The sequence below is a fragment of the Lutjanus erythropterus genome, chromosome 19 (assembly GCF_056507025.1).
Source record: "Lutjanus erythropterus isolate fLutEry1 chromosome 19, fLutEry1.hap2, whole genome shotgun sequence".
NCBI lineage: Eukaryota > Metazoa > Chordata > Actinopteri > Lutjaniformes > Lutjanidae > Lutjanus > Lutjanus erythropterus.
In genome coordinates, this window is record NC_139335.1 from 22,525,361 (window position 1) to 22,550,313 (window position 24,953).

Below are 24,953 nucleotides of genomic sequence, written 5' to 3' on the forward strand. Positions count from 1 at the left end.
TGAGTATTTTCTGCACGCGTAGCAGAAGCCGTATTATTACAAATAACACATTCTTCTAAATAACAATTATTATTATTATTAAAAAATCTGATAAATTTAATCAATGTTAAACAGAAAATCCACCCTAAATCAGAATTTGTATTGTGTAATTTTCAACATCTGCTAACTCTGGGGTCCTCTGTGTTTTGTTTTGTTTTGTTTTGTATTTATTTTTCTGAAAATTTGAGGCTTCGGCAATTTCGCTTTTAAAACATACATTTTGTTTGTATCTTTAGATTTAGCATGGTGACATTATAATAAAACTGACAACTTTTTGACTAAATAAATAATATTGGTAATATGATATTACTCATGTTACTTTATTCCAGACAGTATGGAGAGCTCTAAAATGCCTTCATGTAAGGCAATGAAACTCTCCCGTTTTATTTAATAGGTCCACGATTTCCCAATCCTTTTGTAGGAGGAAGAAGAGAGCATAAAATCTGCTAGAATCAGGGGCGTATTGGTAAATACAGAGGTGGGTAAACTGTAGATAAACTGAGTTTACCTACTTTGTTTCCCTTCACCGAATGATACAGTTAATCTGAAAACAGGTGAGTAAACCCTCAGCCTAATTCAAAAAGAGGTAGACAAACTGAGTTTGCTTGGAAACGAAAATTAATAAAATTAATCCAAAGATTATATTACTTCTACTAATAAAAATACTGCTACTGAAGTGCTATATAAATAAAATCTTTTTCTTCTTCTTCTTCTTCTTCTTCTTCTTCTACTTCTCATCATTGTTATTATGAACAATAACGACATTAATAATACTACTAATAATAATTGTATTTGTATATAGCACGTTTTAAGGTAAGAGCTCAAAGTGCTTCCCAACACAAAAGAATCACAATTTTACAAGAAAAACTCAGGAAACGAAAAATAAAAGCACATTATTAAAATACTACAGTTAAAGAAATACATTTACAAATGAGTCACCCAAATGGTAGAACAAGTGAAACTACTAAAATTAACTTAAAATAAATTTAAAATCAGGTCGTTGCACACCACTGATGTTATAGTCCAACTGGCCTGTGAATTATTACTTTTACTTAGTCATCACAGACAAAATCTTAAATTTCAGTTTCAGGGTGGAATTTCTCCAGATGGAGAAGTGAACTGGTCACCTGACAAGACTACAACCAGCTGGGTAAACATGGCGTCTGTCTCTGGATGTGAAAATTACAAATAGCGCTTGTCTGTGTTAACGGTGTTCATGTCGCACTGGCGGCCTGTATTTCAGCTCGGGACACAGTAACGTGATGAACACGACGCGTGAAGACACGAGGAGGAGACGGAGACAAACGCCTCACTGAAGCGGCACAGCATGACTGGTGTGATGCCTGTCCGGAGCCTGTGATTGGCGCAAGATAATTGCTTTTGTTAACAGACACACTGTTTTATTCTTCTGTCGAGCTGGTTGATTTTATTTTATCCGACAGATATCGAGACTCTGGTTCTGTGGACTGGCTCGTGTAAGGGGACAGCTGAATTTTGGCCCACGCTGCTCTGGGACCCTCTTATTAGATTATATAATCATCTTGATTTTTTGTGGACCCAGTGCATCTTTGGACCCTTGTAATCTCAATCTGTGTTGACCTCACTGACACATGTACAGCAGAATGGACAATCTGACTGTGCTGCATGTGGCTGCTGTCCACCGCTGTGCCCTGACAGCTGCTGTATGACTGTTACCTGTGCTGCACTGTGTGTTGTGTTTCTCATGCCTTGCTCGACGACACCACTATGATAGGCTCACCTGACGTGGTGGCTTTCACTAAAGAGGATGAGTACCGGGAGACAAATCCTGACCCCTGGGCTCTCCCTGAGGAGTTCTCTGTTCCTCTCCATCCGTTGGCTGACTCCAACCCCTGGGCTAAAACCTCCTATGCCAAATTCACCAAAGACTTCATCCTCATCTCGGAGTTCTCGGAGCAGGTGGGCCCTCAGCCTCTCCTCACCATCCCTGATGACCCCAAAGTCTGTGGCACCTTTGATCTCAACTACTTCTCCCTGCGCATCATGTCAGTGGATTACCAGGCCTCCTTTGTGGGGCATCCACCTGGCACTGGCTACCCAAGGCTCAGCTTTGTGGAGGACTCGAGGGTGGTGCTCGGCGACTCAAAGGAGGGGGCGTTCGCCTACGTCCACCACCTCACGCTGTACGACCTCGAGGCGAGGGGCTTTGTGCGACCGTTCTGTATGGCGTACGTCTCAGCAGATGAGAGGAAAATCATGCTGCAGTTCCAGGAGCTGTCCCTCCGCTTCTCACAGGCCTCAGAGTGTCTAAAGGCCGGGAACAGGAGAGCATTTGCCAAGGAACTCCAGAGGAAGCTCCAGGACCTCGAGTAAGACCTTAAAACACAACCTTCTAACTGCTGTAACACACAAGGTTCAAATCCAAGTCTGATGTTTTAATATGAATCCTCTCAAATGGTTTGCTGAATCATTCAGGTAAAATGTGAATAGAATAATCTGTGAGAAAAAATGGCAACAGCATAGTCAGATTAATGAGTTCTTGGCAGAAATTTGCTTTTTGCCCCTTCTAGACCTCTCATTCCCAACGTTACCTCACACCCTCTGCCCTCTGTGTGTCGGCCCTGTACTCAGCTGCTTCAGTGCACACAGAAAACTAAACATGGCAGATCGATTCAGTGCACAGACACCCAGAGATCAACCAGGGCTCCCAGTACCACCAGACTCCAAGGTTTTGTGTGTCACTTAATTTGTGGTAATTTGATTATTTGATTAAAAACGACTTTATCTAGGAATATGCACCATGTGAGAACATGTCAACTAAAATACATAAGTATAGCCTTTAAAATTAGATTTTGAATCCCTCTACCAGACACATAGACACAAAATTGGTTAATAATAGTGGAATTTCAATCACTCTCCCTCCTGAAACTTCAGTCTTACTTGATATTTTACTTTGGTGGAAAATTGCAATAATTCAATTACCAAAACCAACTGATGTGTAGCAAACCAAAATCTTCTGGGCCCCTAAAAAGCTTGCTCACTTTGAATAATTCAAATCTAAACATGAGTATGAGTATGCATTTGCCTTTAGGAAATGTGTCAAAATGTTTTATCACTGTTTTTGGGGAGTGTAAGAGACTGAAAAAAACAAATAGAGATTTCTTTGACAAGGAGCTGATTAAATTATATTATTATATAATTTGCCCTTGTAACATTCAGTTCCACAAGACCAAGAGTTGTAAACATGTTCACTGACTCAGTTTAACATGTTAACATGTTAATGTTCACTAATTAGCCCAAAATTATTATTTTTTCGGTCTTAAACCAAAGTATTGACATTTTAACCTGGTGGTGGAGCTAAATGAAAAGTGGTGGCTCACCAAAGATATTTGAATTCATGCTGAGAAATTTCACTTAAAACCACATGTCAACTACAAATGTGAGGAAAATTCAGAGGTCTCCTAGGTCATTGGAATTTATTCTCTGGGTATCATTAATGTATATTTTGTTTTATGATAATTCATCCAAAAGTTATTGAGATATTTCAGTCTGGGTCAAAGTGGAGCAACCAACCAAATGACCAACATCCTCATAGCTAACAATATAACTAGCTAATGAACTCAAACCCCTAATTTAATAGTCCATGATGTCCCCTGCTGCAGGTTTTTCGTTAGCCCCTTTCACACATGCAGACTATCCCTGAAATCTTCAGGAATATTTCTTGCATGAGATCATGAACCCTCTCTTTGGCCTTTTCCACCAACATGGAACCAGCCCTGTTCTGGTACATTAATCTTAATTTTGAATTATTCAGAGCATTTCCACCAAAAATAAACCTGAAAAATTGTTTCCCACCTGGAACTAAAAAATAGCAGGTTTTCTTGGGAACTAACATGAACATTTCATATTCTACTGGTGGAAATGCTGGCTGGTTCGCTAAATAGCACCAAGGTTCAAAGGATTTTCAACAGAACTGGTTAAAGAACAAGAGCTAACTTGGTGGAAAAGGAGCTCCTGAGGGTTAAATCCAGAACATCGCCACCTTCTAAGGGTGCTAAAATGAGCCCACCCGGTGGATTCTACCAAGAACCTTTTTATATTGTGGTTCAAAGAACTCCTGACAAACCCTTGATGAAAGAGGATTTTAGTAACCCTTGAAGAACTCTTAATGGAACCCTTAGAATGCTTGACAAACCCTCTCTTCAAAAAGTGTTCTTGGGAAGTCCCGCAGGAAGAACCCTTGTGGAAACCCCTTTTGAAAGGGTGTAGTGTTTCTTGTATAGTGGTTTATCAGTTATGATGACACTCCTCTTGAAGAATTTTGTTCCAAACTTTGTTCTCTTTTACTGTATGAACACATGTGAACCTCTGTGTTCTTCCCTGCAGGTACACTCACTCTGTGCTGCAGAGGGAGGAGGGCTTGCAGAGAGAGGCAGGGCCTCAGTGCATGTACTCCGCTCATGCTGTGGAAAAGGCCAACGAACTTGCAAACGTGGAAAAGAGCATCTATGAACACAGAGACCTGCTGAGACAGATCAGCTCCTACCATCACCGTCCCCGCCGAGATCCTCACGCCGTCACCTGCCAGAAGTGCATCACAGAGTGCTTGAGCGAGTGTGAGGAGCTACTGGAGAAGTATGCCAAACTTGCCAACCCATTCAGTTACAGTGACAAAGGGGAGAAAGTGGGGGAAGGGCAGGGTCAGATCGACGATGACGGAGGAGAGGAAGAATTGGACGAAGAGGAAGACGAGGCTGTCAAACGCAGGCCGTCCTACACGCCGCAGTTGATCAAAGCGAAGTCTGCAAAGTGTTTTGACAAGCGCTTGAAGACCCTGCAAGAGCTGTGTGACAGCACTTTTTACGAGGCCACCGTGGAGCTCCTGAAAGAGACGGAGAGGAGTTTCCGTGGCGATCTGTGTTACATGCACACACGCCGGCTGGACAGGGCACTACGCAGGAAACAGAGGGTTACCAACTTCCTGTTTGAGGAGGATCTCGGTAATGATCACGAGGATGAGGGGAGAACACTAAGACCATTCTGTGCTGTGAACCATGCTGTAGATAACTATACACTCTTAAACCCGCCTCCAATTGTGCTTGGACCAGAACCTCTTGATCTAGATACTCTGAAGCCTCCAGATCGTCTAGACTCTGAGATCAGCCATACTCGAGAGTCATGTGAGCTTGGCCTTGTGGAAGGCCATCTGGAGTCGTCTCCCTCAGACCAGACTCTGGAGACCCAGGAGAGCTCAGAGGAAACCAAAGGAAGCTTTAGCAGCGATAAGAGTGGGACGGGTTGTGCAGAGAGACAACAAAATCTGGCTACGTCAGAACCTCCTGATCCTGATTCCGACCTGACCCCTGATCCAGACCACAACACTGACCTGGAGAGGGAGAGCAGTAGCGAGGACATTGAGACCACTGCCGGGGATGACGAGGGCGACCAGACGCCTGTGTCTTTGCTGGAAGTGATGTCTGAACTGGAGGCCAGCAGGGAGGATGAGTGTGAGGGAGGAGCCGATGGGGCCTGTGAGATGGAGTCTGATTTGTTGGTTCCAATAGACACAGCGTGTTGTATGGCCCAAGAGGGTTTCCTTTATGAGGCTTCGGCCCCGGAGACTGTGCCTCGGCTTGGAGAGCCCTGCCAAGCCTTGGTGGTCAACCAGGAGCCCCAGGCCCTACTTCCACTCCAGGATGACTATGCCGTGGGTTCTCCATGCTCTGAAAGCCCCGCAGCTGGGCTAGAGCTCCCAGTGGGGCCCCTTGGAGATGCAGTTTCCCGTACCTCAGTGGAGGATGGGTCAGACTGTACTATGAGTGCTTCTACAGGGTCTGACAGGGCTGCCTCACCTCTCGGCTACGGGGGTGTGGTGACCCTGCGTCAGAGGAAGAAGGCCGGACAAGGAGCCTTGAGGTTTGTGCGACAGTACCCATTTGCCATGCAGGCTCTGTGGTGCCTGCTGAGCGGCAGAACCCTGGTCGTGCTTGGGGCAGATGAGGGGAGAGTCCGCCGGCTGGTTGCCGCCCTGGCCCTCTTTGTGCCTGGACCTGGGAAATGTGGAGAGAGGGTTCAAGCCTGGCTGTCCTGTCCATTCACCCTGACTGACCTGCAGAGGTGGAAACTCATTGGATTGCAAAGGTATTTCCAATCTTTATTTATATTTAAGCATTTAAGCTACCGACTCATCTACAAATGATTACAGATGATGTTACTAACATATATTTTAGAAACGCACGATAATATGAGCACATTGTTGGTATTAGGGGTGTTACAATTTCAATATTACATAGAAAATTTATCAAAAAGAGCTGTGAATTTCAATAATCTTATCAAAAAAAGGTATTTTTTCTCACCACCCCACCTCCTTGCATGTGTTGTGCATGCCTCAAGAAAAAAACATTTTAAAAATGTCTCAATGTAGCTTACCATTTATTAAGTTGTCATTGAACCAAAAAGTTTCACTCGCATTTGCAGTATTAATAATTTATATAATAAAATATTGATACTTGGTGTCTGTGTAACAACACAATATTGCTAGGCAAAATATTGAGATACTATGCTGTATTGTTCTTTCCGACGAACTTGTGAAGAGCAAAGAGAAACCGAAACCAGCAAAAAAAACTGCCCAAATGACTTGTAAAATATCTGCAAATAATCCAAATCGTGCATCCCCAACTAAACCAATGCTCATAGACATTGTGCGAGTCTCCACTACTGTTTGAAAATGAAGGATTATTCTGCCTTGTAGTTTGTATATCTTTCTTTTCTGTTATTCATCTAGTCTGACTCAGGCCTTGATGACTCACAACTATTCAACTACAAAGCCTCCAGCCTCACATCTGTCCTTGAACTTCTTTTTCATTTCTACTAATCTTCACGTTTCTTATGACAGTGAGCTGCCAACTCCCAGAAGTACTGCAATATTTGATTCTTTAAAGTTCTGCTATATTGTTATACACTAAAGAGAAGCTGACCTACACCACATGAGTCTCGCACATTATGTCCCCCCCAAGTTTAATGTAAGAATGAATTTATAAATGAAATGTGAGAAGAAAATTCACTGAATCATGCATCACATCACTGTGACACGTGAAACTGTGGATTCATCTTTATAGCCCCATCTTATTTATGTAGAAGATATCTGTTCAGACAAATCTGAATATATTCATGCATTAGGTATTCAGTGGTTGAACAATGACCATAAAAAGGGTCAAAACCTTGCATTTCAATGTAAATTGCTGTGTAGTATTCTGGCCATAGAACAATTTTTAACTAAAGGTCAGATCTCCACCAGGCAACAGGTGGTGAAGCACCTACTGCAATGTTGCCACAACTGCCAGGTGCAAAGGAGTAAAGTCTTTCTTTCTTTAAGGTGCATAGAGCAGTGTAATGGTATTGTGCCTGAACGTCCTGGGTTCAAAGTCCAAACTTCTCAATTTATTTAGAGCATTTTATTATTTACTGAAAACATTACAGGCAACCAGTTGGCTTGTAATTATATTGTAGAAATCTGCATTTTTGTAGAAACCCATAAAAGCTGAAATTTTAATAATTAACATGATGTTGATGTTGCCAAAGTCTGAGTGGAAGTTGTGGCTATTTTGAAGATTCATGTTTTGGCATAGAGCTGATTAGAACCCAACCTCCGGTAACTCAGTTTTATTCCGAGTGACTACTATCATGTTCAATTTCTCACACTGATAACAAACAATATTTAGTGAAAATGAGTCCAGAATTTAACAACTTAAAGTCAGTTTTGTAGTGAAGTCTACATCTCTCATTTGTCCTCAACCTTGAACGTGTCCAATATGGTGACCATGCCGACACATAGCGGTGACATATAGCAGCAGCTAAGGTACAGTCAAGATGGCGGAAATGATAACAACGGTTGTTGATGGCCCCTACAAGCCGGTTAAGAGGAGTGAGGAGTCAGCAGTTGGTAGAAAACAGAGCAGTGGACTGAGGGTCCAGTAGTCTTGTATGTGAGATTAACTGTGAACAGAATGGACACTTGTCACACGTCATCTCCTCAAGACTAATGCCTGGTGGTAATAATAATAATAATTCAATATGGTGTCTCATGTGTTATGGGTCACTTCAAATGGGTATAACAAATGGTTGTACACATAATAATCCTCCTTGGAATAACATTAATTTCACTGTCTGTCTGTCCCACACAGAGTGGCGTCCCCTGTGGGTTCCAGCATGCTTTACTCGCTGTCCCGCTACAGTCGCTACATCTCCATCCTAGATGCTGACCAGAAGACCTTGCGCTGTCCACCATATCATGGCCAACTCCTTGCCAACATAGCCGACCACCGCACGTACATCCGCCGTGGTTCCACCTACTTCCTTCAGTTACAGAGCACACTCTGTCGGCTTGCGGCCAAGGCCTTCCTGTTTACCTTTACCCATCACCTCCACCTGCCGGTCAGCTCCACGGAGGGGCCCGAGGTCGTGGAGGGCCGACGCCGCTGCTTCCTGCAGGAGCAGCTGGGGCTGGGTGAGGAGGACAGCCGGATACTGCTCTACCTCAGTCAGCTCATCACTCAGCAGTACCTACAGCCCGCCTCCGGGAGCAGTGCAGCACCAACTTGTTTTAGTTTTAACTACACCACCAGCGTTTTTTACAAAATCTGATATTATACTCTAGGTTTTAGCAGAAATCATCTTTGACCCTTAGGTTTTTAGAGGACCAAAGGGGCTCTTAGTAAGGTCTTTTAGTTTCAGGACAAACTCTGAACTGGTTATCGTTTAATCTCTCTCTGCCTTGCTGTCTTTTTCTCTGGTCTTGCTCTTTTCCTCTTCATGTGCAGGAAGAAGAAGACAGAGTGAGTCGTGAATGTCAGTGAGTGTTTACTCGCGTGTATTTGTTCCAGAGCATGTTGACACTCACAAACACACATAACAGAGCAGACGAAGGTCAGCTCTACTTATTGTCCTCAAACAGTCATTTGTGTGTTTTTCACCTCCATGGAAGAAAATGTTACTTGCACTGACTTGTTTAAAGGGATATTTTGGATTACTTGAAGTGGGGATGCATGAGGACTTATTTGATAGTGGGTGTATTACTTAAAATAGATGCTGGTCAGCACGCCCCCAGTTTATAGAGGCAGCAGTTGTACCGATGTAGGAAGCTAAGCAATGTACTGCTGTGGACAGGGTCAGCAAAAAAACGTACAAAAAAAATATTAGTTAACATGAATGCTATATTTAGAACATTTTCACCATTTTACCTCGCCATCAGACCTTTTCAGAAAGGAAATGGCCAAATATAGTTCTCTCTAAACCAAACTCTATTGGCAAAATTATCAGTTTTACCTCACAGAACACAAGAGATGCTGGTCTACAGCTGCCTCAACTGGAGACTTTGTATTACTGTTTTAAAAGGTTAGGATTCGCCAAAGTCACACAATAACACAATCAATCTAACAAAATGAGGAGTAGTAGACCAGTAATTCCCTTGTTCTGAGAGGTAAAATTACTGTTTTGCCAAACAAGTCTGGTGGCTTTTGAGAAAACAATATCTGGCACATATGACAGCAGTTTCCCTTTGGAAACTGACCCTGACCACAGCAGTTCATTTCTTAGCTTCCTGCACTAGTATTCCTGCTGCTTCTCCAAACTGTGGGTCGTTTGTCATCTAGTGTAGGAAATACACTGACTATCAATAAGTACCTCATACAACCCCACTTCAAATAATCTGAACTATCCCTTTAAGGTCAGCCCCCCTATTCCTTACCACACACACACACACACACACACACACACACACACACACACACACACACACACACACTTCATCTAACTAAACTCAATCCAGCATGGCTGTCAGTGTGTCTGACCTCCGCCAGATGGCTAACAGGTTCAATCACAGCTCTGTTAAAACCCACCAATCACGGAGAAGTTTGTCAGCAGTGACATCATCTCAGCTCTATGTAAACATGTTTTTCAGGATTACTGTAACAAACTCACACATGCTGACATTTTCTGTCCGTGAATCTGTTCACGAAACCTTATTAGCACCGTGCAGGCTTGTTACAGCTGGTTTTGTCACAAGCCTCTTTCTTTGAAAACTACCACACAACTTCCAACGGACATAACCTTTCTGAAGCCTGTTGTTTTTGTATATCTGTTTCACTTTTTCTCTTTCTTGAGTGAATTTTAACACACATTCCTGCAGTGACAGCTCAATCTCTTGTTTTGTTCCACATAAAGACACAATGTTGGATTTTAATTGAGTAGATTTGACCTTTTGAGAGCGCAGAGTGAACATTCCCAGAGGCTGCTTTCAGGTTGTGATGCATGAGGAAGTGTATTTGCTGTGTGAATTAGACCCAGTCGGCTCCACGTGATATTGCATGTTCAGAGAATTAACGTCATTACGCACACACTTACCCATCCACCCACGTAGGGCCAGCAGCAGCCAAAACCTGTCAATATTAGGCGCTGGCAAGCATTTTCATGGATGTTGCTCACTCGGGTCAGGATCATTTTAAAGCTACTTAACCTAAATGTATCGAATTTCACTGTTGTCTTACAGTTGTGTGAGAGTGTTGTGGTGTTAGCATGAGACCGTCTTGTGCCGGGTTGATTCACTGTATTGATATATGTCATATTTGGATGAACTGAAGTGGGCCAGATGCTGAACAGTTTGAGGAGCGACAGTGATGTTGTGTTTGTGTAGATTTTATTATAGGAAAAATTTCCTGTGCCATCAAAAGCAAAAACTTTTAAGCGTGACACTTGATTTGATTTTGGACAGTTGTGTATTATTTATCTATACGATCCTGTTCTGGGAACAAAACTCAGCACGTCTATATTTATTGCTTTGGGACACCATTTGGATTATGATCATCATGCTGAGTACACCCAGATTTCCTCTTCGGAGGATGCTGGAGAATTTCACAAGTATGAAATTGAAGTTCTGCCACATCGGCCAGTGAGACGACACAAAGAAGCGTCATTGATAGTATTTTTTCGATTTTACTGTTCCTAATTCTGTGGCGTCAGTGATGGAGCTGTGCTTCTGTACCTAGGATGGTGACTGTACTTGTGACTGCATGGTCAGAGTTTTATTGTGAAAGGTCAAACGATGTGGGTTCATGACTGCTGTCCTTCCTGCTATGAACAGGTCAACGCTCTGATTTTAAGGCTTTTAACTATTAACGGCAACCTCACATTTTTAATTCCACGTAATGTATTGTTTTAGTTAAGTGCAATTTGGGCTTAAAGGGATAGTTTACCCAGAAATCAAAAATACATATTTTTCCTCTGGCCTGTAGTGGTATTTATCTTTCTAGATTGTTTGTGTGTGAGTTACAGAGTTTTCATGTTGGCCGTAGAGATGTCTGCCTACTCTTCAATTTAATGGAACTAGATGGCTAGTAGAAAGAAAGTAGTTCTGGTGGTTTCTACTGCAAAAGGAAAATAGTTCCCACGTGAAACTGCTCACATCAAGGTCTGTGGATTATTTTCAGTAACTGGGTCATGATTTTTGGAACGAGACGCTGGTGTTGAATTTTTCAGATATTTTTTTTTTTTGGCACTTTGAGCACCACAAGCCAAGTGCCATTTATTTCCTTTATATTTGAGAGAAGGCAGACATCTCAGACCCTGGTAAAAGTGTAAAAGTACAGTGTACTCAAAATATAAAAGTTTTTTTTTTCTTTTATTTCTTGTAATGTCTTTTGCGTCAATTTGGTCACATTCCATGTGTTTTTTTTAACCTTGTTCTTTCCTTTTTGTCTTGTTATATCTTTTACATTTTAGTAGCTTTTTTACATCATGTCTTTTATATTTTGTTACGTTTTTCGTCTTCTTTCATCTTTTACATAGGGTTTGTCTTGTTACATCATTTTCATCTTGTTACATCTTTTACTGGTTGTGTTGTCCTGTCTCGTCTTCTGTCAGTCGTGCATGATATTCACTGACTGTTACACTAAGGAAGCATCTTTTCTATGTGATATTGTCCCATCCAATCAGTCTTGATGTTGGGAAGGCAGCGTGCAATGATCCAAAATAACAACAATGAACAATTCCCTTCAAATGCAATAAAACTAAAAAAAATAATAGCCTGTTTTGAAAATTTAAGGAGTAGAAAGTACAGATATTTTAGTTCACAGCAACTAAGTATTTGTACTTCATTACTTCCCACCTCTGTCAATGGTGGATATCTCCAAAACTCTGCAAGTAACACCAAAACTCCAGGCCAGAGGATCCAGAGGATTTTGGGGTGAACTGTCCCTTTGATAATTCCTTTTTTTTTGCTACGTTTGATGTTGATTATTTTTTATTGCTTGATAACACATTTTATGCTCAGATGTAACAACTTTTTTTTAGTTATTGTTCCTCTAATGCAAAAAAAGGTGAATGTAATCTGAATAAGCCATACCACAGTGTGCTTAACATGTCATCACTCAGTGTCCTTATGTTGCCATATCATGTCGACCTTTTGTATCTCATCATGAGGGGCCGTCGTGCTCACTCCAGCCCTGTACGACGGCGTTGTTGCCAGTGATTTTAATAAAGCACGTTGTGAATGTCTTGATGCCTTTATGTAATGTTGATGATATTCATTTACTCCATTAAATTATTTGAATTCATTTCACGTGTGTGTGTGGATGCCTGGGAAACCGCAGGAGCTGATGTGATCGTAATGATTGATGCTGATGTTGCTGTGAGATCGTGGAAGAAACAGACCAATGCAGCCTACAGACCAACATTAAATATTAAACATCAAATACTCCAACAGACTCGTGTCTGTGTGACTTGCTGTAGCGATGACGGATGTGCGAGCATTTGAGGTGTCATGAATAATAAATGCTCGTCTGTGAAACATCTAATTGGCCTGCTGGAGGAGCAGAAGGCAAGGTGGTGGATGGAAGAGAAAGCAGTGAATGATTGTTGCTTCTCATCTATAATATTGTGAGAACAATTGTTTACTCATGATGAAAATAAGTGGACTTTTCCACATTAGCCTTTCATGATAAAAACTGAGATAGGCCTCAGATGCAGCAGGTGCTTGTTCTTTAGCAGCTTTGTGATCTGACAGAAATACCTCAGATTAGAGAAATCTGTGATTCCTCACTGGGATTTCCCTCTTCCTCTTGTCTTGAGTTGCTGCTGAGGTTTTGGTTTATGGTTGAGGAAAATTTAATTGGATAAATTATAAAAACATTGAGTAAGAATCTGCTTCATGCACTCGATGGAGGAAAAAAAAAGTGTGGCCTGTTTTTCTTAATGAGAAATTGTCATGGTGGAAAAAAAATCCTGCTCTGTTTTTCTGAATGAACGAGATACATTCAGCAGGCTCTCTGTGTCCAGGACTGGCTTTTAGTCCCCACAAATCCCAGCATGTTCCAGTAAGCCTAGGCAAGGGGAGGGAGCCAGCGTTAGGGGCTTTGGGTCAGGCGTAGAGGACCGAGAGCCCTGCCTGGGCCTGCTGGAACATGCTGGAAGCTGGTTATAGGATTTAGGTGAGACTCAGGGAGGCTGAGAGCCTTGCCCGGCCAGGGAGAACCTGCTAGAGGTTTCTCATTAATTCAGAAAAACAGGGAAAACATTTTTTTTCTCTCAAGTGAACGCATTATACTTCCGTTACTTTTTGACACAAGGTCAATGTGAGAGTTTCTTAAACTTCAGTAGTAAAACCATGTTACTCAAGAAAATGGAAGATGAATGATTTAATTTGGGACTAACAACCTTGTATTTTTTTCTTGCTCTTTTGTAGTTATGAAGACACCTCTTAGAGATACTAAATATTTTAGTCAAAACATACCAGTGTAATTATTTTAGCACCAAACACCTAAATCTCATCTTTACAATAAGGAACTGATCATGTGCAAAGGTCACCAAGATCAAACTGTTGGCTCTAATTGACTTTGTATCAAGATGTAAAAGGAATATGACCAAACAAGACAAAAATGACAAAACAATACATAACAAGATGAAGATGACCTAAAGACATAACACAAGATGTAACCAGACAAAAATGTCAAAGGCATAAGACTAAAAGAAAAAGCTATAAGACTTGACGGTACATAACAAGAAGAAAAGACATAAAAAATACATAAAAAGATTAAACACAGAGGGACTTGATTCTCTTGCACTTTGCACAGAAACAGCCAGTAGAAATGTTCTTCAGGGTACCACAGAGGGATGTTTTTGCAATCTACAGGCTCCCGGCAAGATACCAGTAAATCATACACACTGGTCCTTTAATTCATAAGAGCAATTATTCTTACAGATGAAGAGTGATAAAAAACAACACACACTTGCATCATTAGATACAAAAAGTAAGACAGCAAGTAAATCAGAATGGTTTTATTTAAAATTACACTACAAGAATAAAATGAAGACATGGTTTTAAAGTTTAAAACAATGACATTTCAAGCAAAAATCCCTCCCCAGCCTTTTTTAAATGCAATGAAACAAATTTCAAATGACCTTCACAGTGGGTATGACTAGCTGGAATGACAGGCCTGATCCAGAAACAGCTAACCTCAACTCTCAGAATCAAGGGCATACAATATAAAAAAAAAACACACAAAAAACAAATCTAAGTAAAACAATATGGCCCCTCTCAGTGTATTCCTCTTTGCTCCACTGCATTGGGAAGGAGTAACAAATACTGACTCCTGTTAGGGCAGCTGAGGATGATGATGAAGACATCAGTGATGTGTTTCTGATGTAGCTGACTGAAATAAAACAATGCTGCTTTGGGGATTTGAGAGATGGAGGCTGGGTGAGCCCCGATGCCCAACAGAAAACAAACCAGATGTCCAAAAACTGCACTTAACCAGAACATCCTCTGCATCCACAGTGGGTGCATTCAATGATCCTTCCCTGCAGAGGGAAAAAACAGAAGGATTTAGACCACAAGGACACAGGGAATGACTGGATAACTGCCAATCTTTCCTTAAAGCTGCTACAAGGAACTTAAATATTTTGTTGATTCTAGAGGCACCTGTGGACAAAAGCGTTGTAATAATCACAAAATATAACACCAAAGATAATATTATTTAAATGAAAATCCCCTGCTTCCTTTTAACTGGATAACATACTACTCATTGTGACTTCCCATTGTGTGGGAAAATGTAAACACAGGCTTGTTTCAGGCATTAAGAATAAATATATAGAAATAAATCTTCTCATTGATGGTCGTGTTTGCTTATGTAGGTCATATAAATGCATCAGTGATACATTCAGTTTCATAACTAGCTAAAAACTCACTGTAATAGCTTTAATGAAAAACTTAGCAAATTTAAAATGTGTAGATGTTTTGGTTATTTCTAACCATGCTAGTGGCTCTGGGGATGACAGTTTAAGTCTCACAGTCTATCTCAACGACTGATAGACTGTTTAGGCCTGGGTGAGAAAACAATAGCAATATTTATCAGCAACAGTCACAAAATTGTTCAATAAAATCTTCCAGTAGTTTCATTTACATGCATTTAATGCAAACCACCATGAAAGCACATAACGAATACACCTTGGCTTTTAAACAGCCAATCATATCTCTTGATAATGGAGCATGCTTCGTGAGTGACACACAAACAGCCAATCATTTAACACGTGTGTTGTTCAGTTGCACTATCAACATGAGACATAACAACAGAAACAGCACAGAGTGAGAAAACTAGTGCAGATGGTGAGGAAACTTAATAAAAAAGGACAGTTCAGCTCACCAAGACTTAATTTGAAACAAGTTAAAAATAGGTCATTAAAAACTATCAATAATTATTGATAGAAATTAAACATTTTATTTTGATAAATTTTGCAGCTACATCACCCAGCCTATCGCCCAACACTGTTTGATGGATACATTTTTTAATGAATGATGAATGGATCCTATTCATTTGCTGATCCTCTGACCTTATCTCTAGAGCCACCAGCATTTCAAAAATATTCACCTATTCTCTAAAACATCGCAGCATCTACTGGACAGATTGCAGCAACATTTGTGCAGACCTGCACTTAGCTGAAAGCACAGCCTCACGGTGTTATGGACATGGACATAGGCTCTTAGTCTAATTAAAATATGGATTTTACTGTCAGTGAAATTTAATAGAAGACAGGGCCTCTAAAATTTAAAATATGTACAACTGACAGTAAGGTCTGTATGGTACTGTTTTTGTAATTTTTGTTTTTCCTTGGCAGTGGCTTCCTGTGGGTGTCAAAACAAAGCCTGTTAATGATTACTGGATATTGACACAGTGATTGTTGAGGCCTATGGCCTCACTCGACAATCAAAGAGCCTGATACACTCTCTGGTCCAGTGAGAGATCTTTCAACATGTCCAGTGTTACAGTGTCTATGTACTGTCTGCACTCATGGCTGTACATCAGCAAGAATGTAAAGCAGAGGGGAAACCTAAACCGAAAACACATAGGCCTATTTATTACAAGCTCTCGCTGGCTGTTACTCAAAATGAATGAAGTAAATTACTTTACCAAGAATCAATCAAATTCTGTCAGACTTACGACTTCCAGCTTGCTCTTGGGGACTCTGCAGATGCAGTTGGTTCCAAAGTTGGTGTCTCGTGTTTGGATACAACGCAGGCAGCACAGGTTCTCGTAGCCCTGCTTCTTCCACTTGGCAATCAGGTTCTTGTCTGCATAGCCCTCCTTTATACAGTACTCATACAGCTCTGTCAGGAGACAGAGTAGAACTTTGAATGAGCTTCATATATGGTCATTTCCAAATACAAAAATAATACAAAAAAGAAAAATGCTTCTTGGAGGAGGGGGCAAAGTGGTGGACAAACATCTTTAATAAAGTCTTGGTGGAGAATGTATTTGCAGAAAATCTAATAAACTTCACAGATCCTTTGGCAAGTCTTTACAAGAATATGTTATACAGATTATTCAAATTAAGAACTGCATTTTTAAATCTAGTGAAGATACCAAATATATTATGCTGGATTACAAGGAAGGATTACATGAAATGTTGGGGTAAATAGAAGAGGAAGAGAGAGAAAAAAAGCAGAAATGGGAAACAATAGATGTCGAGTAATTCAACAGGTAGAGTGAAAACTCTGCCTACCTCTACTGATGGCTTTCCTTTTGTAGAAGAGATCATAGATGTATCGACTTCGCTGATGATGCAGCCTGAAAATTGGCCAAAGGGACTCCACCTTTCGCTTTCCCTCATGAGGCTCTGTTTCAGCTAAGACACAAAAGAAAAGGAGAAAAGTTAACTTTGGTAGGCAGTAATTAAAATCAGTGTTGCACCTGCCTCTCTGGACTAGGTCTGCACAGTGCCAAGCATAGCGATACTCCTATGTAAATACTTTCCCCAAGTGTTTGGAACCTGTTTGCTGAGAGTTGCTCACATTTACCCACAAAACCATTAGTGAGTCCAGTGGTAAACTAACATTAGGATTTCTAGAGATGGAATCGTTAGGTGATCAGGGCAAAATTAGTTTTCAATTATTTTGATAATCAATTAATTTTTTCAGTCATTTTTCGAGCGAAAAAGTCAAACATTTTCTGGTTTGCCGTCCTTTGTCATTTCTGACAGTAAATGAAGAGTTGGGTTTTGGACTGTCGGTTGGACAAAAGACTTTAATTTGTTAACGTGAGCTTTGGGAAATTGTAAAGAACATTTTTCAGTTCTTCCCTTTTCAACAAGTCCATACATATCATAGTATGGACAATTAATCGTGACAGATTCATTGATAATGAAATAATCACTGGTTGCAGCCCTACATATTTCCACTATACTACGTGGTCACATATTTTATCATGTATTTGACAGAAGCAGCATTACAGATGAAAATCAAGTTAAATACAGAAACATTACGCATTAGGATCTGACTGAAACCACAGCCACTTCATCGATAGACTATGGAATAGTCGATCAATAGGCTACGAGTTCCCTACAATCGTGTTAATTAACTAGTCTAACCATTTCCAAAATATCAAAAAAAGCGTTTCACCAGCACTACTCAAGGATTAATCAGTTGTAAAATAAAATCGATAGAGCGTCTGCCAAAAAGTTAAGGAAAATGCGGAGTGAATGCTGGAATTATTTCACCACCACAAACTGCACATTGTCGTTGGTGTTTCAGTCCGACGACCACCAGGATGATGATCATCTTCAGTCGGCTTACCTTCTCTCATTTTCTGGTCCAGCTCGTCCAAAGTGGGCTCAATGAGTTCCCAGCCGTCTGGGGGTGGCTTTCGACTCCTCTTTACTTTGGGCATTTTCCTCTGTTTTGTACAAAATAGAACAAAAGTTCACGGTGTTTTCGTTTTGATTTCCGAACCCGTCTCAGGCGCTGCAATTTTACGTCACCAGGGGGTCCATTTCACACTCTCGTCTCTCGAAAACGTCACCACCTCAAATAAACATACTCCATTTATCGGCGTTTGACAACTTATTAATTATTCTCTTAAACTAACACCTTGCATACGTTTATGTGAACATTTTTTATTCAGTATTAAGATGTTTGCTGACTTTAAATCAAAGTACATGTATTCCTGTCGTTCCTGGCATATTGCATCACTTTAGCACACTGGCAAATTGCCTTAAGATAAACAACATGATTTAGGCTCTTTTATTTTATAAAACACGTCATTTAGCAAATAATTGGACAATATATTGAAATATGTTCCTTTCTTAGTTTATAGCAAGAAAATTTGCTTAGTTAATGCTTGAAAATCCCATTTATTGAAGATTTTTAAAAAGGCAAATAGTTGAACTACTTAGAGTATTGTGTTACTCATCCCGACTGTGAGTTTAGCCAGCTGTCAGTTCGTGTTCCTGCTTTAACACTTATGTTTTGTTTTAGTATTTCTTGTCAGTGAGTTCATAATAAAGGGTTCGTTTGTCAAAATGCCCAGAGGAGGTAAGAATGATCTTAAAAACTGCTACACTGTGTTGAAGTGAGTTGTTGTACATCTGTTAGCCTGCTGTTAGCCACCCAACAACAGGCAGCGATCCAGTCGAGTCGCCTCCGTAGAGCGTGGATAGTTTCATATATATGCTTTGGCTGGTTGTTAAAACAGTAACCGAGCCAGGACAGTGTGTTTATAAATGACTCTGCCTCCTCTGACACATGTATGTTCACTGTCCTTCTCCCCTGTCGTACAATGTGTGTACATATATGTGTGTGATGTCATTTTTCAACATGGTCATCGTTGCAGGTAGGAAAGGTGGCCACAAGGGTCGTGCGCGGACGTACACCAGTCCTGAGGAGATAGACGCCCAGATGAAGGCAGAGAAAGAGAGGAAAAAGGTTGGTTTTGTCTCTGTACATCCATACACTCTTCATTCACGTGCCACACAGGGTCAAGTGTGTACAGCTTATCACTTAAGCTCCAAAAATACTGGATCCTGAACTTCCCAAAATGCATCTCAGGAATAAGGCTGGAAAATATAGCTTATAAATAATACCTCAATATTAGTGAATGTCACAATATAACTGTTTTTCTTTACATTTTGAAAGCTTTTGAAAGCTTCTGAAGGGGTAAAACACTGGTGTGACAACTCTTACTGTACTCTTAATTGTATTTTTTTTTTGTATTTATTTTGTATTTATTTATTTTTTATTTATTGTATTGTTTTCTGCTCTTTGTCTCACTTTTTTTAAAACCCAAACCATTTCCATGTAATGGAAGATGCTCAGCCACTGCTCGCAAATTGTTACAAATAAGCTAAAACCAAAGCTGTTTGTATGTTGTCTAACTGCTTAGCTTAGTTTTCCACATAAAAATCAGGTGAAGCTCAGATGTTATCAGTTGTTTTAACATTTTGGAGTAACTTATCGTCATGCTGCAGCTCTTTGCTGCTCTCTGTTGGGGTAGCTCCTCCACACACACACACACAGAGATACAGAGCAAAGTCAGCAGAGACCCAACTATCTTGAAGAAGAAAGAAACCTAAAAAATTATTTGAATCTGCTCTGTCTGCTGTCTCTGATCCACTGCCGACGTGTTTTACACAAGCATAGTGTGCTAGCCTGACTGTGCAGTGTTTCGTTTTCAAACAAAACAGGATTTATAGCATTTTATAGTTAAAATTTGTACTGGAGGGCAGTTTTACACCTATGAACTTTCTATAGTGTTTATACTGTCCACCCCTAGAGTAAACTATGTTGAACAAACATTGCTAGAGGGCCCCTGTAAGTCTGAAAACTCTACAACTGCTGATTGCACTCATTAGCACTCATTAGCACTCCATCAGCCAGAGGAGCGGAACTGATGGGTGAACTGGCTGCTGTGGTGTTTGGATGAAGTAAACACTTGAATACATGGGTGTTATATGTGTTTCCCATCGTAACTTCGTGTGTTTGATGTGTTTGACCTGATACTTTTGTTTAACAGTGTTGCCCTGTGTGTGATCTGCCTGCTTGGCTGTCATTTATATGTCATAGCAAGAGCAGGAGGAGGAGGAAGCAGGTGCAGCTCAGAATGATGTGGCAGAGGAGAAGCTACCAGCATCAGGGTCAGAGGACAGCGATGATGAAAATTCCCTGGTACGGTCTCTGTGTTTCTGTCACTCGCTTGCTCTGTTACCACACACAGCTCTTTGTAATAAACTACTTATAATTAGTATTATATGTTATGAATTACCCTTTAATTCAGATTTTTTTTCTTGTGTTTCTGATGAGTGTTGTCATTTCACTGTTTATTATATATGAGCCATTGTGATCATGTGTTTTCAGAGGAGGAGAGCGGGTGTGGAGGGCTTGATAGAAATCGAAAACCCTAACAGAGTGGCCCAGAAGTCAAAGAAGGTGACGCAGATCGAGCTGGATGAGCCCAGGCAGTTATCAAGGAGAGAGAGGTGTGTGTTTTGTGTCAGAATACATCAATCAGTCACACTGAATCAGTGCTAAATATGGGAATTACTAAAAATATTTTAACAGTAAAAGTTTTGTGCCTGAGATTTAGAATAAAACTGCTAGAAATACAATGTTAACACCCTATTTTGAAAGTGTTATGATGTCGCTACACAGCAGAATGACAGAACAGTGCCATACCCTAAGAGAAGACCCGCGTGTAACAGTTAAGCCAGTTCATACTGGGGTCTGGGGACCAACAGGGGTCCTTGACTGCGTTGTAGGGGGTCCCCAGCAAAAGGCTGGAAGAACAAGGGAAGAAACAGTTCTGCTTATGTTTAGTTGTAATTTATATTGATCCTAGTTTGATTCTTGATTGATTTTGAAGATTTAATTATCCTAAAATTAGATTCCTTAAAAAGATTCCTTAAGACAAAATTCTCTGAAATTCGGGGCCCGTGGTCTAATGTGCATCTATTGTGGTTGGGGGTTTGGGAACTGCTGAGTTAGGACATTAACACTAAAAGGCTGATGAGTTGTTTCGATTTTTTGTTTTATGTCTACCTGCCACCAGGTTGGATACTCATATGTTTACATTTTGTCAGACATTGTTACGTTGAGTAGTACATTAACCAGTTGAAATTGCACAGGAGAAGTTTTTATTTACATAAATTAATGTTGTAATTTGTGGTAATTGCAGTAGAAACATTACCACTTTTGTTCACGAGGGTTCCAAAATCAATATGAAAGTTCCTTGTAGTAGCTTTAAGTTTCTGTAATTCCAGTCAAAAATGTTTGATAGTGACTTTTCTAATGTCACTTTCCTCACCTTGGCACGCAACACACACACCCACGCTGACACAGAGAGGAGATTGAGAAGCAGAAAGCGAAGGACCGTTACATGAAGATGCACTTGGCAGGGAAGACAGACCAGGCCAAAGCTGACCTCGCTCGCCTCGCCATCATCAGGAAACAGAGAGAAGAGGCGGCAAGAAAGAAAGAGGAAGAGAAAAAAGGTAAGCAAAGCATATAACCAGGTAACTATCATTATACAATGATTACTGTAATATTGAGTACTCCATGCCAGGAACACGGTACATCAGGGATACTCAACTTGCTTTGTCTGGGGGCTACTTTTTTAAAATGACAGGAAGCCATGGCCAGTCAATATGACATAACATTAATGATAACATTATTTATCAGATAAAATGAATAAACATTAACAGTCACGCATTACAGGTAGCGCATCTTTCTTTGAAATTCTTTGTTTTCAAATTAATTGCTTGTTAACAGATTTATTAATTAAATTAAGAATTGACAGATAGATCAGATATTTTACTGCATTTAATACCTGCAGCCGCAGTTTAGCTGTAAATGCTTTGGTAACATTTGAAAAACTTTATACAACCTTAAACAAAGCTAGAACCTCATCAAGATAAACCGCTCCTGCGGGAGACAGAATGAATTGCATATTTAATCTCTTTTAGTTTCAGTAGATCAGCCTTCTCTGTTACTAACAGCCTAATTTGTCCCATCAGAGAAGACTAAAATATCTGTCACTTGTTCCTGGAAAAAAAAAACAGTATGAATCAACGTATTTTCATTGTGAATTAGAATATTATTGGAGGGCCACCTGGCACCCTATCAGGGACCAGATTTGGCCCCAGGGTCGCAAGATGAGTATCACTGCGCTGCACAGTGTTATGACCGGATTAGAACCCTGATGTGGCCATGAAAGATTATTTTCAGTTTATCAAAGAAACTGAACTATACTTCACAAAATAGGGCAGGTCAACGTGGACTGCCACCTCATGTTATTTTGTGGTGTGTGGAGGATAAGAATCCTCTTGTCTCCAAGATGAACCTCAGAACAGCATGTGGAGTCAAATTATATCAAATGTATTTTATTATTTATTTATATATTTATATATTTAAAGGGGCAGTTCACCCCAAGTCCATATTTTTCCTCTGACCTATTCCTGTTATTGGAGCACAGAGCAAAAAGGGACAAGACTTAGTGAAGGGTCAGCTGTAGAGTGAGACCGGTAAAGTGGAATCATCCCTCCTGCATGCAGAGCTCAAACAGAAGCCACAGTCTCAATACTGTCCCTGTACACATGTCTATGTCCATGAAGTGAGTGAAGCTGATTGTGTCTGTTTTTTATTTTCTTACCAGCGAAAGATGCAGCGGCAGCAGCAGCAAAAGGAATGAACTCCCTCTCACTGAAATGATGCAGAGTATTTATCAGAAGCACTTTCACATGTTCATGGACTGGCGCAATATATATTTGACTATTTTTAAAGCAGGAGCTACATTACTGTAACATATGACCATTTGGAAAATGGCTGAGGAGGAGACACCAGTGGAGGGGGGTTGTGTATATTTTGGCATGGAGTAATGACCTCGTTGATCCCTCCAGGAGGTAAAGCGACATTTGAGAAAACAACGGTCTTCATGTACACTTGGAATGAACCTCTTCTAACCTACGATCTTGTACATGGTATTAATAATGGGATACTTATCATTGTACAATCAAGACTTTGCTAACTGAGCTTTGCCACTTTGTTTTATGGAGATCTTACATTGTATATAACAGACTCATGGAAATATTTCAGATTAATATGATGACACCAGTAAAATGTGTCCATTTCTTTATTTGCTTTATTTCCCTGTGAGAAAATGGTTGTGACCGGTTCTAAGCAGGCTTCAACATCCTCAGGTGCAAGAGTCCACGTTGGGTCTGCTGATATGAAAATGAGATGAGTCAACATAGCAGATGTTTATTTTGGACTAGTAAAAGTATATTCTGACATTGCAGAGAGTGACACTCTGACTGACATTAGTGGCAGAAGTGATGAAGAAAAAAACAAGGAATTTATAACTGCCGGAGTCAAAGATGTTGATAGAAATATGATAATGAACGGATGTTGTGGTACATGAAGCAGAATTTTCCTTGAGCCAGACAGGATTAAAGGTTAGGGTATATTGTCTTGACCAGTATGTATAATGCTGTGCAGAGTTTCAATCTTCAGTGCATAAACATCCCAAGAATTGCATAAGTCTGCTCAAAATTTTACAATTAAAAATAACTACCATTCATAAACTTGCCTATATATTAAGAATTTGTCCTAATGATTTAGGAAGGCCTCTGAAATTATTTAAGAGTGATCAGGAAATATATTATGATACATTGATAAAAGACAAAATAGCCATACTTTCTATACAGCGTGAACAAATTCATCACTTTGATGGATTCAACACAGATACACCAAATGTTGCCAATTTTCACATTAACCAGTCCATATCAGTTAGTAAATGTGTAATATGTATTACATCAGATTAAGGTGTGAAGAATTTAATTGAGTTTGAGTGCTAAATAAATTATATTAATGTCCTGACCCCTGAGTCATCTGTTTTGGAAAAAACAAACAAACCCCAGAATCAACTTAATATATCATTAGTTCACATCAAACTTTTAATAGGACATCCAGAATTTGCTCTCACTTTAAATGGTGTTGGTATATCTATTTCAAAGCTACTACAAGGAACTTTCATTAAGTGAAAGTCTTGCCACCTTCGTAAGCGCTAAATATATAATGTCACAAATAAAATTATTTACAAAAGAATCACCTCTTGCTTCCTTTTAATTGGGTAATGTACTGCTCTTTGTAGCTTTTACAGGGAAGAATGTAAATACAGCCTCATTTCATCTGATTTTACAATAAATTCGACGCAGTTGCAGGCGTTAAGAATACCTGTACAGAAATAGACATTGAGCACAGGGCCCACACACACAAGCAGACAGTGGTGGTAACTTGGCATGGTGGATAACAAAAATCAGTTTTTGTAATAGAGTAAATTAGTGTGTTGGTAGCAAAGGAGGTCACAAAAATAGCTGCACTGATATGGCAGTTTTAAAGCAATGGTGGCAAAAGCAAAAGCAATGGAGTTCAGAGGAAAATGGGAGAAATGAGGTATGTGGGAAGGAATAGGACGGATGAGACAATTATATCAGGACATAAATAATACAGGCAGATGTGACTACTGTGGGTAGGAAGTAACAGTACAGTGTCATGTTATGCTACACTTTCAGAAATATGAGGAAGAAAGAAGAAATGTGATGTAAAATGTCTGAAAAATAAA

General features: G+C 40.1%; 3 protein-coding genes across 3 annotated transcripts; 2 read left to right on the forward strand and 1 right to left on the reverse strand.

Annotated features, from left to right (window-relative positions):
- Nucleotides 1–1,183: 1,183 nt before the first annotated feature.
- Nucleotides 1,184–9,405, forward strand: smcr8a (Smith-Magenis syndrome chromosome region, candidate 8a). The gene is made up of 3 exons (XM_084743986.1): nt 1,184–2,387; nt 4,405–6,159; nt 8,202–9,405. Exons 1-3 carry the CDS (start codon nt 1,786–1,788, stop codon nt 8,659–8,661), a joined length of 2,817 nt encoding a protein of 938 aa, XP_084600112.1. The 5' UTR covers nt 1,184–1,785; the 3' UTR covers nt 8,662–9,405.
- A 5,174-nt stretch (nt 9,406–14,579) lies between these two features.
- bud31 (BUD31 spliceosome associated protein) lies at nt 14,580–18,321 on the reverse strand. Its single transcript, XM_084745109.1, has 4 exons — nt 18,137–18,321; nt 17,068–17,190; nt 16,506–16,672; nt 14,580–14,868 (listed from the first exon to the last, which is right to left on the reverse strand). Exons 1-4 carry the CDS (start codon nt 18,228–18,230, stop codon nt 14,818–14,820), a joined length of 435 nt encoding a protein of 144 aa, XP_084601235.1. The 5' UTR covers nt 18,231–18,321; the 3' UTR covers nt 14,580–14,817.
- A 399-nt stretch (nt 18,322–18,720) lies between these two features.
- Nucleotides 18,721–23,449, forward strand: pdap1b (pdgfa associated protein 1b). Its single transcript, XM_084744895.1, has 6 exons — nt 18,721–18,874; nt 19,173–19,264; nt 20,402–20,503; nt 20,693–20,814; nt 21,674–21,825; nt 22,986–23,449. Exons 1-6 carry the CDS (start codon nt 18,862–18,864, stop codon nt 23,039–23,041), a joined length of 537 nt encoding a protein of 178 aa, XP_084601021.1. The 5' UTR covers nt 18,721–18,861; the 3' UTR covers nt 23,042–23,449.
- The last annotated feature ends 1,504 nt before the right edge of the window (nt 23,450–24,953 follow it).